The sequence below is a fragment of the Salvia hispanica genome, chromosome 6, assembly GCF_029641045.1.
Source record: "Salvia hispanica isolate PSC_SH4W2 chromosome 6, Shi_PSC_v1, whole genome shotgun sequence".
Classification (NCBI taxonomy): Eukaryota; Viridiplantae; Streptophyta; class Magnoliopsida; order Lamiales; family Lamiaceae; genus Salvia; species Salvia hispanica.
The window spans coordinates 28,874,500-28,888,027 of NC_142697.1; the positions used below are offsets into that span (position 1 = coordinate 28,874,500).

At 38.0% G+C, this 13,528-nt stretch overlaps 2 protein-coding genes across 2 annotated transcripts; one reads left to right on the top strand and one right to left on the bottom strand.

Annotated features, from left to right (window-relative positions):
* Nucleotides 1-442: 442 nt before the first annotated feature.
* On the bottom strand, nucleotides 443-6,966 carry LOC125207853 (uncharacterized). Its single transcript, XM_048107353.2, has 12 exons — nucleotides 6,509-6,966; nucleotides 5,608-5,834; nucleotides 5,106-5,173; nucleotides 4,647-4,718; nucleotides 4,167-4,510; nucleotides 3,894-3,962; nucleotides 3,732-3,817; nucleotides 1,697-3,646; nucleotides 1,499-1,576; nucleotides 1,308-1,419; nucleotides 1,020-1,070; nucleotides 443-925 (listed from the first exon to the last, which is right to left on the bottom strand). The coding sequence occupies exons 1-12, from the start codon at nucleotides 6,818-6,820 to the stop codon at nucleotides 875-877; spliced, it is 3,420 nt and encodes a 1,139-aa protein (XP_047963310.1). The 5' UTR covers nucleotides 6,821-6,966; the 3' UTR covers nucleotides 443-874.
* Nucleotides 6,967-7,208: 242 nt separating this feature from the next.
* On the top strand, nucleotides 7,209-13,194 carry LOC125205233 (ubiquitin carboxyl-terminal hydrolase 6-like). Its single transcript, XM_048104063.2, has 18 exons — nucleotides 7,209-7,354; nucleotides 8,071-8,216; nucleotides 8,398-8,433; nucleotides 8,509-8,616; nucleotides 8,819-8,919; nucleotides 9,011-9,137; nucleotides 9,751-9,810; nucleotides 9,896-9,963; nucleotides 10,220-10,270; nucleotides 10,852-10,960; nucleotides 11,188-11,276; nucleotides 11,453-11,522; nucleotides 11,954-12,034; nucleotides 12,138-12,230; nucleotides 12,344-12,395; nucleotides 12,602-12,721; nucleotides 12,810-12,884; nucleotides 12,958-13,194. Exons 1-18 carry the CDS (start codon nucleotides 7,345-7,347, stop codon nucleotides 13,011-13,013), a joined length of 1,452 nt encoding a protein of 483 aa, XP_047960020.1. The 5' UTR covers nucleotides 7,209-7,344; the 3' UTR covers nucleotides 13,014-13,194.
* Nucleotides 13,195-13,528: the final 334 nt, after the last annotated feature.

Sequence of the window (13,528 nt, forward strand, 5' to 3'; positions counted from 1 at the left end):
ACAGATCACAAAAGTTAATAAGAAAATGTCAATAGAATTTCAACGGTAGTCAATGATTGATGTTGTGTTGATATTAAAATCTCAAAATTTTACACTGTGTAAATATTACACTGTAACTGTGTTGAAGTGTGTGGATGAGTTTTGAGTTTATAGTACAAATTACTACAAATTGGAAATTGCCGGAAAAACATCAAATTTTGGACAATTTTGGGAGATTATGTCATAGCTTTGACAAATTTTTTTCAATTATCTCATGATAAATTAAAAATGTGGCTAACTAAGTGATCATCATATTATGAGGTGGATTGAATGAGATCAATTGAATAATCAAATATTTTGTCTGCATGATATTTTTCATATGCTATAATATCTCCCCCCAAAGTTGGGGGACAATTGTTGATGGAAATAAAGTACTACAAAAATAACACTATGGAGAACTATCTAAAGGCCAAAAACTGGAAAGCAATGGTGTCCAAACTAGTAACCAGATTAAATTTACAAAGAACAAAACTTGGAACCAATTTTGGCTCCTGTTTCTACCAGCATCATCAACTATGATACTAACTAAACAAATTTACATGTAATTAAGCTAGAACATCTCCCTCAAGAAATCATAACAATAGTTGTATCAGTAAGAACTAAAAATAATTAATACTAGTTTTATACAGTCATATATACAAGTTTTATCCCACAAAACTGGCCCATAACTATTTTCCACTTCACTCGTCCACACTTCATGGGTGCAGCTAGAGCTGTCGTGACTGACCTTTCGAATACAGGCAGGGACGTGGGAAACCTCGTTAACAATGGAGGATGATGACAAGGAGCAGACCTGCTGATGTATATACTTAGAGAGAGATGATGTATAACAGAATCAGTCCTTTTTATATGATGTAGCATAGTCTTTGATCATCTGTTTCAAGTGCTGCAATGAACATAGACGAGAGTCGTGTTAGTCTAGAACAAGCAACAAAATCAAGCACCAGAGTTGATGAGAAAAAGACGAAGAGGTTAGCTACCTTCAATTCCTCATAAAGAACAACGAATATATTCTTCAGGCGTTTATGTTTCTGCAAAACATCAGGTGTTAGTCTAAGAAGAACCGGAACTCACATGAAATGGCTACAGTAACCAAATTATACTAATTTGGAAGACAGTTAACTATATAAAAAAAATAACAACATATACAACCACAAGGCATAAAGCAAAGATTGCAGCATACTTCATTGCGATTTTTCTGATTAGGAAATTAACCAAATACTTGAGACTTTTAAAGGAAACTCCATAACATAAACAATGAGGTGTACCTCCCCACATTGACGAAATGATGACCTGATCCGCTCCAAGATGTCATTGTATTTCTTCATATCCCTACCTTTGTAAGTGTCGAGATCCTTACCAAGTTTACTAAACTCATCCCTAGAGAACAGGATATATGAAAGTCAGCTCACTCAATTAGTCCAGAACTAAGACTCGGAACTAGTATGGCTAAACATACCTGTATGACTCCAATATTTTGTTCAAGGAGCAATAGCTCTCGTACTTTTCTTGATATTCCTTCACATATTCTTTGTACCTGAAAAGTCGAATTGCACACATAACTGGCCAGAAATATGAAGGAACACATAAATAAGTTCATGCCATGAAAAATCATCATCTATTCCAAGAAAACCATAAGATTACTGTTTATACTTACTGAGAAATATCTCTTATCGGACCCTTCAGCTCAGGCTGATCCTTCTCAAATTTAGTGAATGAACAACTGGTATCATCTGAAGAAGACAATTTCTTTTTTTGATGGCTATCATAGCTCCCAATCACTGTCTGTCTATCATTTGAGACACTTGTCCTATTGGGCTTCTGTTTCTTGCTTTGCTTTGTGGCACGGGGTTTAACACCTCGTATTGGATCATGCTGCTGTTCTACTGAATTACCTGGAATTTTCTGGGAAGTATCTCCATAGGCTTCAACACTAGCAGCCCTGCCCATTCCAGCTTCCGCAAATTTAGTTTTACCACTCACTTCTGGTACTATATTTTGTTGGGAGTTGAGATCCACTCGTGGCGGATGAGGTGGATCAAGAGGTTGAGTGCTTCTGAGATGAGTTCTTGTACGGTCGTCAACATTGTTTGGTGAGGACATTTTTCCCAGATCTGCTGGGATCTTATTAGATGTTTTTCCTCCGCTGAAATCTGAGTTCCAGTATTCAGCATCCTTTTGTTTGTTTTCCAAATGTTTAAAAGAATTTTTCTTTTCAAATTTTTTCTTAGACGGAGGTGTTTCCTCATGGAAAGGTTCTCGAAATTCACCCAACTCTAAGTCTGAAGGCTCTCTTCGAAGTACAGCATTCCTGCCATTCATCATTGGAGATCTATTGGCAGTACCCAGATTGTTACTCTTGGGAGAATAACCCCAGTATGAGTTGGAAGTAGGGCCAATCTCCTTCGCCTTCCCTGTCATTTCAAATTTTCTGGTATTGGGTTGCAAACGGTGTTGTTTACCAGGTCTTTTTCCTCCAGAAGGAGCCTCAGTCCATCCACGAGCTTCGAAAGATCTTTGAGCTGGCTGCTGAGAATCGGAAACAGGTCTGTATGATATTGCTTGGTGATTAGGATCTGTTTGTGGATCAGCATAATTTGTATCATTTCTGTAGGTTCTGTCGTCCATTAGGTCAACAGGCTGCGTGTCTGTGCCTTGCAGAGGCCTGTCAGGGGACGAGTTGTAAGGGCTCTCACCGAAAAGAGAGTTTATAGTCCCTGAAACTGGTTCGATTGAGTTTTTACTCTTTGACTTCTTTTTGCTGCGTGCCCTTTCTTCCAAATGCTTATCATCAGAGCGTCTTTTAGAATTTCCCTTTGACGATCTTCCCTGAGCACCAGACTCACCATGTTTGAAGCCATCATTGACCATGCCACCTGATTCATCATATCCTTCTCTCTCAGAGACTCGTCTTTCTTGTTGTTCATAGTGATCGGGTGAAGAAGGTTTGAGATCTTCACTAGCTTCTTCGCCTTCTTTACTGGCAAATAAATTATCAGCTCGGGGTATTTCAAGGCCATGGTTGTATTCAGGAGAGTCTTTCTCGATGTCGATGTCAATCTCAATCTCACCAAAGGGATCCTGAATATCTGAATCCCCGGTCTCAACAGGGTCATTATCTAAGTTATTCCACTGACCAGGATCTCTCGATGCAGCCGGGTGTGGATCTAGCATTTTGTGTTTGGATTCTTTCTCATCATCACATATCATAATATCTAAATCCTCATCAGATGCCTGCTTGCTGCTGGAAGATGAATCAGTATCACTGTCACTACTACTACCACTCCGACTTCCTACTGGGCTTCGACTTTTACTTTTGCCACTATCACTACCACTGTCACTACTATCAGTGTCGCTGTCACTGTCACTTCCACTATCACTTGAGCTGCCTGCCGCACCTTCGCTGTTGTTAGAAACGTTTTTGTCACTTAAATTATCAGGTGAATTCTGACTACCTATTATCTCTACGATGTCTTCTGTATGAGCAGGTGTAAGATTTAATTCACCCAGTTCTTCATTGTTGGCATCTGTACTCATGTGATCTTCACCGGGAAGTTGGTCAAACTTCTGAGGTGCAGGTGACTGATCACGATTAATTTCGGGAGAGCTGAAGACATGTATAATATTTAGATCCCCACGAGCAACCAATAAGCACACAAAAAACATTACAAAAAAGAGACTAGTAAGCACACCTTCCGCTTTGAGGTAGCTTCTTAAAGCTTTCCATCTCTATTCCTGCTTTTAGGAAATATCTCCCAGGTGCTTGACAACTCGCAATCTGTCGCCAAAAATTAGATAAGCATAAACATTTCAAGTCTCTCTAACCATTGTTATCAAGAATATCATTCACGTACTTTTTTCAGTATGGGCTCAATTTTCCAAGCTGAGTTGGGTATAGCATTTTCGACAGCCCTCTCCAAGGCCTGACAAAGAAAAAACGTCAAGAGGGTACTCCGCCAAGAGGTGGAAGGAAACTACGAATTGGAAATTAATTTTGAATTTCTATATTAAGTGCATACTCCTCTTGTATTTGTGGCTCCCTCCTTCCACGTGTCTTTTGAGTTTTCCTTTGGGGGGAGATTGGAGTAACATAATAGCGACAAAAAATTGTTTAAACGTCAGCATACCTTTAGGCTCATTCCTGAAGACTGATTCTCCAGGAGTAGAGAAGTAATCAGACTTCTCAAATCAGCAGGTTTGGCTTCATCATTCCAATTGAACTTAGATTTGTCACTGATGGTACTATTCCTTCTGTTGACTGCATCTTTTTCAGAGCTCAAAGCTTTATTCAGATTTTGAGTTGCTGCAAAATCTGAGACACCAGTTTGTCCCTTCACAGGGTCACCAATTCCTACTGGAGACGTTGAAGGGCCAAGTTGCTCGGGTTGGGAAGATAAAGGTGAGCTAGAAGAGAGCCTGCCCTTAGAAAGATTTGATATAGGCTTGAAAACAGATTTCGGAGGTCCAGCAGCTGTTACCATGAATATGGATTAAGGTAAATATATTAACAGTAACAAAGCCAAATACAGAAATCTCTCAGTTGCCAAACTACTAAATCATGATTTGATTCACGTCTAGAATATTTCAAGTTACATCCTACAATTCACCTGGAGTTGATTCACATTTTGGCTTCTTGAAAGGAGGTTCTTTCCGATTTTTGAAACTTTTCCACGGAGTAGCTGGAACAGAATTACACAGTGTCAAACATAAAGCTTGTAACTATCAGTCATAAAACTGCAGAATGTTGTTCTTCCATACTCCTTCCATCCCATCTCATGACTATAATATATCACCTTTTACTAGTTACAGAGTCAATTGCAGATTACTGTCCTTAAATTTAGAGTTGACTAGTCGGTCACTTGGTTGGTCATAAATCATGATTTTTTTAGTGAAGATGACTTTCTAGGGGAAACCCTGATTAGGCAATTAGCCTTATCAGAAGTCCAGAACAGTAGCTGTTTACTGAAAACAATATCCACTTCAGTAGTAACTGACAACCAAGCCTAAAAAGTAAAAACTGTGGAGAAACTGACAGAGAACTTGCATTGTAATTAAAAACCACTTACACTCGGAAGCAGCAAATGCCCTCATTTGATTCTTCATAGCTGAATTCTGATGATCTAACACAATTGCTCTGTTATCACGAAAAGAAAAGGATTAAAGAAGCAAACTGATAGGAATAAGTCCAACTTTGGACCCATGGAACCAATGCTAAATGGCTACAAGTTAACTTTGAACTAATCATTGTAGTGTCTTCAAAAATCACACACATCATTATGTACTGTATCCCAGTCGACCAAAGCCCACCAGCCATTCCTTCCCCCCAACGAAAAAAAAATCATTTTTCTCAGAGAAGCATGAATTTTTTAGGATAACAACCCACTGATATCATCAGGTAAGTGAGCAGCAGGATTGTGTCAGGTTACACAGAATCTTCATTTTACCTCCCATTAATGCAAAATCATTATATTAATAAGTAAAAACTACTAAAAGTTATGTCCATCCCTGAAGTTGGTGAAGGTTGAGCTAACTCTGACAGCATGAAAAATTCCATGAAATCATACTTACTTTCGTGCTTTCATCTTGCGCTCGGCTTCTTCTGACAGCCTTTTGACATGATTTTTAGTTGATTCATCTAATTCTCGCTCTACAGTAACCTTACGCCAAGTTCCTCCTGACTCTACAAGCAAGCCATTTCCACTATCGCCACTCTGACGTTCTTCATATATGTCACATAAGTCCCCTGGCTCCCTGGACCAAGTGAATTTGATGGTTTTGTCCCCTACTTGAATAACCTGTTGGATGTAAATATAAGAGCACTAAGCATTTAATTGTTGTATTGTATAAAAGTTAAAAGTCCAAACTTAGTAATCTCATATCTATCTTGTGAAATCAACTTCAGATAATAGTATTTCTTATGCTGTTATGCAGCAGTGTACTGTATCATCCTACGTAGCATATAAACGTATAAATTCTACTCCCTCTATATTAGATGAATCGGGGGAGTACGACTCATACTCAAAGTCATCAAAGACACTTCCTTTCTTCCTTCTTTTCTTCCATTACCAAATTCACTGTGTTTCTCAAATACACTAAGCTCAAAACTAAGCAATTTATGCTTAACTGATACCTATCAAACGATAGACGGTATAAGAAATCACCAAACTAAAAGAAATTCAGAAAATTTATATGCTAACCACCTAATTCCAGCATGACATATGGAACTCAGAATACATTCAAAGCTCAAATTTGCAGCTAAAACCTAGCACCATGCTTCAATGTAGGCAGCCACCACCCCAAACCAAAAATCCACTAGAGCAATTGATCACAAAACAAAACCAGGCAATTAATCACAAAACATCCCCTTTCCAATCCAAATCACTCTAAATATTCAGCTAAAACCTCTTCCCCAAACACAATCAACCACAAATTCAACCAGAATGCCGCAAATTAAACCCAAAAAACTCACATTCCCACTAGCATTGGCGCCGAACTTGATGCACGCGGCACCACCCTGCGCCTCCACGCGCCTGATCTCCTCCACAAGGTCAGCCGTCAGCTTTATTGCCATCCCAAAATTCAAAGGCTTCTCCCTAACAAGGCTGAAGCTCTCCTCCACCTGCAGCGAGGAGGTCGACGCCGGCGGCCCGCCGCGGCCGCGTGGACCTCCGCCCAAGGAGAGGCGGCCGGCGGCGGTAGGGCGCCCGGTTGGCGGCGCGTGAATGTTCCTCTTCCCGCCGCCGCCGCCGCCGCGCCCCATTTTTCCTGATGCTCCGTACATTGGTTCGAGGCTTCCCCTCGATTTTTTGCGGCGTTGGTGAGATTAATCAAGGCGGAATTGTAAAGATTGAATTTTTTTACCAGTGCTCAACTAGCCCATGGAACTCGACCAACAATGGTTGAATTTGGGGGTTTTTTTAGCAGTTTTTTTAGCTTATTAAATACACATTGAAATTTTTATGTTCTTTCAACAAAAGATGGACTTTCAATATTTAATTGTTTCGATTAACATTACAATTGTCTAGTATTGCAATTTGTCAAAACCTTTTTTTCTAAATTCTTGTTAATAAATCATTCCATTGTAAAGCTCACTTTTTTATTTTTGTAAAGTTCACTTTTTTATTTTTGTCACTAAATCTAATTGAATTTTACTGAATTCTAAATTATAGTCCTAAACGGGCAACACAATATTTTTGACTATATATATCAATCTAAAGAATCAGTTGCCCTTCAGCGCAAGCTAAAGAAACACACACGACACACAGTAAAGCTTCGATCTTTTCCTCACCCAACTTATCCGCAGCCATGTTGAAAGGTACGATCAACACATGCTTATTCATTCTCAGTTTAATTACAATTTCGATTTGTATTCGCCAATGCTTTCTTCTCCGTTTAGTTTTGGGGTTTTGAATTGCCGCCACTGTCGAGAATGGTTGTTCAAGTTTTAGGTTTTGATAGTGCTCGTAGTTGGAATGTGTTTATGTTAAGATGAAGATTTGATTGTTAAATTAATTGATTCATGATTGAGAAGCTAGGTAAAATTTAATTTTTGAGCTTCCGGGATTAGTTAACTCTCTCTCGATTTGATATGGAGTGGAAAGAATACTAATTTTTGTATACACCCTGGGATACTGCCGTTTTTCAATGGGGCAGAAATATTCGGAGATAATTGAGCGTCGAACTAAAGGTCGAGCTGAATGCCTGTGTTCTGGAATTCAATATCTATAGTTTAAGCTTTATAGTTTTACTAACGATGGATGGTAGCAACAACTGGCATTTATGCAATGTATAAGTCTCAATATCATAGTGAAAAACATATATATATATATATATGATGCAGTTGCAATCTACTATATGTTAAATGATCGTAAGTTGCAAATTTAAGAGCTCTTACATTTTGAACTTGACATGCTTTTCACGGAAGGAACTTCACTATCTTGAACTGCTTACTTGGGATTGTGTATTGTGTTTTGTGTTTTCTTTTTTGGTGTCGCTGCTCCTAAGTCCTAACAATTTATAATGATTTTTCAGTAAATGTAAAGTGGCAGAAGGAAATGTTTTCCAATCTGGAAGTAGACACTACCCAGCCCCCATACGTTTTCAAGTGCCAGCTATATGACTTAACAGGAGTTCCACCCGAAAGACAAAAGATTATGGTCAAAGGTGGCTTATTAAAGGTATAGAAGTGATTGTTTATTGTGTAAGGCGTCTTATTTACCTTTCAATGAGTTTCATTCTTTTATTATAATATCAAACAATAACAATATGGTTTATTCTGACTCTATAGTGGGAGAAATATTGAGAATTTCAATATAGTGGGTGGTCATAAAATTGATGAGTTACTTTTTGACTGTGTAGGATGATTCAGATTGGTCAAAAGTAGGAATCAAAGAGGTAATTGTTTTCTTAATTGAATTAGACTCTTTTAGTTGTAGAATAACTTGAGTCAAACTAACTCTGTTTGTTTAGGGCCAAAAACTAATGATGATGGGAACTGCGGATGAGATTGTAAAGGCTCCAGAGAAAGGACCTATTTTTGCAGAAGACATGCCAGAAGAAGAACAAGCTGTTGCTGTTGTAAGTCACTTTATATTTCCTCAACTTTAATGAAATAGTACCCAAAACAAGGGCTTGCCTTCTCCAGGATTCACACACACTGAGATCTCTGGCTAGTTAGAGTTGTGCATGCTTTCTTGAGAGATGTTTAGTTAGCTGGCACCAACACTTACTTTTGTGAATTTAAGAAGTTGTTTAATGGAGATGTTCATATTTGATTCAGGGCCATTCGGCTGGATTAGTAAATCTGGGAAACACATGTTATATGAACTCCACATTGCAATGTTTGCATTCTGTTCCAGAATTGAAATCTGCCTTGATAGAGTGAGTTTTCTCTTGAAATGAAAAAAAGGATTGCCAAAAAACGCACAACTCTACCACTGTAGTTATAATATGTTGTCTTGTCGTTATTCAGGTATCCTCCTCCGGTAAGAAGCAATGCAGTGGATCAGTCTTCCCATTCATTGACTGTGGCAACTAGGGAATTATTTAGTGAACTTGATAAAAATGTCAGGCCAGTGGCACCTGTGCGATTTTTAACGGTATGGTTTGGTTCAGTTTTTACAACAATGTCGTATTGTTTTAATTTTGGGTTAGATCTTCTTAAAATACTACATGGTAACTGGTCAAAATTTGTACTCATCCGCATGTGCTTGGGATCATTCTCAATGTTGAATCCTATTTTCATGAGCTTTTTCTATATTGTGCATGCTGTGAAACAGAAAGATAACTGCTTTTTGTATGAGATGAAAGGCTGTTTCTTCTTTATAGCCTGCTTTGGATTTTTTCGAATACATGCTTTTCTAACTCCTCACTCCTGAAGTCGGTAGTCTATAAAAAAGGTTTGGCAATTAGGGTTGTTACCCTTACTTTTGTGGTGATAGGCTGCATGAAATTTCATGACTTCAGCAGTTTTTTTCTTTATCTGATAACTATATACAAGGAAGGAGAGAGAGTGTTGGACTGATACATAGTGGACAGCTTTTGTTGAAAGCTCAACTGAAATGTTATTGTGAGATGTAATTGCAGAATAGCTCTATTAACATTATCTTGCTTCTCACATGAGCTTTGATAATGCAGCTCTGCCTTTTTTTTCATATTATTGATTTTGTTCATTCTCTAGACTTTTCTCTTACCTGTGATTTGTTTTTGTAGGCTTTGCGGAGTAAGTATCCTCAATTTGCGCAGCTTCACAATGGAATTTACATGCAGCAGGTATGGTATGCAAACAAGGATTTCAAATTTACAAAATTTCTTTTGTCTCATATGGATTTTTAAAGTTGGAAACTTCTCTCTCTAGGATGCTGAAGAGTGTTGGACACAACTTTTGTTCACCCTTTCGTTGGCACTCAGATCATCGAGTTCTGGGTAACCCACTTGTGCTGTGTTATACTCAAAGTCTCAAACACTTGCTGATGTTTCTGTTCTAACTTCTAAATATTAAGAAACAACTAGTTAAGTGTTAGCAGTCATTTTGTCTATCCTGATTCAAGTCACTATCGTCAACCATGTCTCATTACACTATTTTACCTCTTATGAGGTTTCGCCCTCTTATTATTTCATATTTCTTCTCATTGGCATTGCATAAAAATGTATTTACTTTTTTTATTCATTTCTTTTGCAGTGAAGATGCTGATGCGTTGAAGAAATTTTTTGGTATCGACCTTGTTAGCAGGTCTGCTGAGTGTCTTCTACTATTATTATTCTTCATTAGGGATTTGACATTTCATGTGCTTTAAGTTTAAGATATGTGCTTCTAGAACCTGATAGAAACTCGTAATTGATATTAAGTGATCGATGATCATTTTAAAAAAGTTAGTGTTCTATGTGAATTCAACGTTTTCTAGAGCTTCTGCCCGAAGACTTTTTGTTTCAGAATTCTAGCACTCCGATTTGTAGCACATTGAGAAATTGTTTGGAAGTAGTTACTACTACATTATATCAACTGGCGGTTGTCACGTAACTAATCTCTTTTTTGTTATATATAACACTCACGATACTGCATGACATCATGAGTCAATCGCATCCAGCATCCTTATGAATTAAATAGGATACTCATGGAATAAATCATAGGAGTACTTTACTTGTCAGCAAAATCTATTGCCGATCGTGGGACGTGGTGCACAATTCCACTCTAAGATACTCATGGAATAAGTCATACATTTTTATGAAAAATTCACACCCAGTTCACAGAAAATTGTTAAAATTGTCACGAGCTATTACTTCAGATTACCAATTATTGTTATTTGTGACCAGGATCCACTGTGCTGAAAGTGGTGAAGAAAGTACGGAGACGGAATCTGTTTATTCGCTTAAATGCCATATTTCACAGGAGGTTAACCATCTACATGAAGGTTTAAAGCGCGTAAGTTTGATGTCTAGTAAAAAGTTCTTACACTAATATTTGCTGAGTTTTTGCATCGTATCTTTTTTAAATTGGGTTTTGAGTAGCTGTTCACTAAAAATGCTTCCATTCCCTTCTTTTTTTTGGCGGAAAAAATTCAATTACCGAGTTGCATATTCGCCTTGTTTCGATAACCGCACATCAAGTCCATGTGGTATGATAACCATTGTCAAATTGTATATGTTCAGGCCCTGAAATCAGAATTGGAGAAGTCTTCGCCTTCTCTTGGTCGGACTGCTGTGTACACTAAAGATTCTCACATAAATGACTTGCCAAGGTAGTACGGACTAATTCAGTCTTAATTTTCTGTTCACCTGCAATGCTATGCACATCTTTGCTCTCGACACACACACACACACACACACACACGTATGCATATAAATGTGTGTATTACCTTTTTATTGTAAAGTTCTGGGTTTTGGAAGTTGACTTATCTTTTGCTGTCAATAACAGATATCTGACCGTTCAATTTGTCCGTTTTTTCTGGAAAAGAGAAACAAACCAGAAGGCCAAGATTCTGAGGGTAGTATCCTTAGTCCTTTCTTGTTAAATCCCCTGATGGTGAAATCCATGATTGAAACTTGAAAGATATAAAACCGAAAAATCATAACTACAACCTATAGTCTATTTAATTAGTCGTGTAAATCAGGTACACTAGCCGATCCATAACATATACATAATGATAACTTGCTATTTCAGTAAGAGTAAACTATCAAAGGAACATAGGAACATTTCAAAATATTCTTTAAACATAGGAACATTTCAAAATATTCTTTACTTAATGAATTACTGTCACAGTATCACTTCTTTTCTAGATCATTCTTTCTATCATGGAAATCCAAATTTGATTTTACTCAGATTTGTCAGTAGATTTAACTAGTCTGAATTGTAGATGATACAAATTTTTGTCATCATTGGCTCAGCTCATCATGCCAAACTAATTGTGATTTGCAGAAAGTGGACTACCCATTGTCGTTAGATGTGTATGATTTGTGTTCTGATGATCTTCGCAAGAGATTGGAACTTCCTAGACGGGTACTAGTTTATGCACTAAGTAACACTGTCCCACTCTTTTCCTCTGTAGTTCTCTGTTATGTTTACTGGTGATTGTATGCTCATCTCAAACCCCACCATTTAGGTTCTACGAGATGAGGAAGGGAAGAAGGCTGGTCTGAAAACTAATGAAAGTAGCTCGACAAAGGACAGCGATGTTAAGATGACTGATGCTGAGGTAAGCAATCTATCTGGCTAGGGAGTAAAGCCCGATGCAATAGAAAAAGAGCTACTACCATATGCGCACATACTTACTTTAAGATCCGGATTGAGTTTTTGTTTCCTATGCAGGGATCATCAAATGCAAGCGGGGCTTCCTCTGTATCTGCACCTACTGGAGAAGGTATTCATCCTTCGAGAAATTGGAAAATACCAATGAAATACACAGTTATTATTCGAGGGTTGCATTAGAACAAACCACACTAGCGGCATTCTGTGTTTAAATTTCGTGGGAATCTTAAATGGCCTGTTTATAGAACAATATAATGAGCTTAACTTGAACTGATTTCTCGACTGCCCTGCATCTGTTGACTTGCTTTCTCCTTATAGGTGCTCCCCCTGAGAAAGAGAAACACTCGACAGGAATATACGATTTGGTTGCAGTGCTCACACACAAGGGTAGAAGCGCTGATTCCGGGCATTACGTTGCCTGGGTTAAACAAGAAAATGGTTTGTTTTTAGATAGACCATTGTTTACTTATAGTGTCATACTATTCTCTATCAGATTACTTAACTGTACATCTCCGTGCAACCATAGGAAAATGGATTCAATTCGATGATGATAATCCAATTCCACAACGAGAGGAAGACATCACCAAACTATCTGGAGGCGGTAAGCACGTCGCACAGATCTCCTCTTTCCCTACACATACATTTACTAACGCAACATTTTCCTCAATTTTCAGGTGATTGGCATATGGCTTACATCTGTATGTACAAGGCCCGCGACATCGCCATGTAGCTGTAGGCCGACCTGATTATTCATTGTTCGAATTAAAATTAATCCTTTCTATTTTAGTCTAGGTTTCTACATCCAACACTACATTTGTTCAATTGCTGAGACATTGAAATTTTCTAATTCCACAAATCATGTTTGTAGACTGCTTCACCTTTTTATGCTTAAAATGCATTGATTGTTGTAACTTTTCTTCATTTAATGTGTGGTATTCTGCAACTTTCATTCCTTAACTATCACTCTCCGCCCATCTTCAACATCAAACAGTTTTTCCGGTGCTTGGTCTTATACGCCTCATCAATCGTTGGCACGATGAAGTTAACTAGGTCGATACATATACGACCTGAGATAGTGGCTTGCGTCTATCGATCCTATCTCATTAATCCTCAAATGTCGCGAATGGGGTGAGCTAGCTTCGATAGAATCCATTGACACGATAGACACGAAGTTCCCAAGACACCGTTTTTATGAACAAGACTTGATTTTTTTACTACGACTCAATAGAAAAGTAATCGGATTCA

What these genes read in the sequence shown, in the direction of transcription:
- LOC125207853 (XM_048107353.2), bottom strand. Translation starts at nt 6,820, where the DNA reads ATGTACGGAGCATCAGGAAAAATGGGGCGCGGCGGCGGCGGCGGCGGG. An exon ending in GCGCCAATGCTAGTGGGAAT is followed by an intron (nt 5,835 to 6,508) that starts GTGAGTTTTTTG and finishes TACATCCAACAG; the next exon opens with GTTATTCAAGTAGGGGACAA. An exon ending in AAAATATTGGAGTCATACAG is followed by an intron (nt 1,420 to 1,498) that starts GTATGTTTAGCC and finishes CCTGTTCTCTAG; the next exon opens with GGATGAGTTTAGTAAACTTG.
- LOC125205233 (XM_048104063.2), top strand. An exon ending in TTAAGATGACTGATGCTGAG is followed by an intron (nt 12,231 to 12,343) that starts GTAAGCAATCTA and finishes TTTCCTATGCAG; the next exon opens with GGATCATCAAATGCAAGCGG. An exon ending in CTGGGTTAAACAAGAAAATG is followed by an intron (nt 12,722 to 12,809) that starts GTTTGTTTTTAG and finishes GTGCAACCATAG; the next exon opens with GAAAATGGATTCAATTCGAT.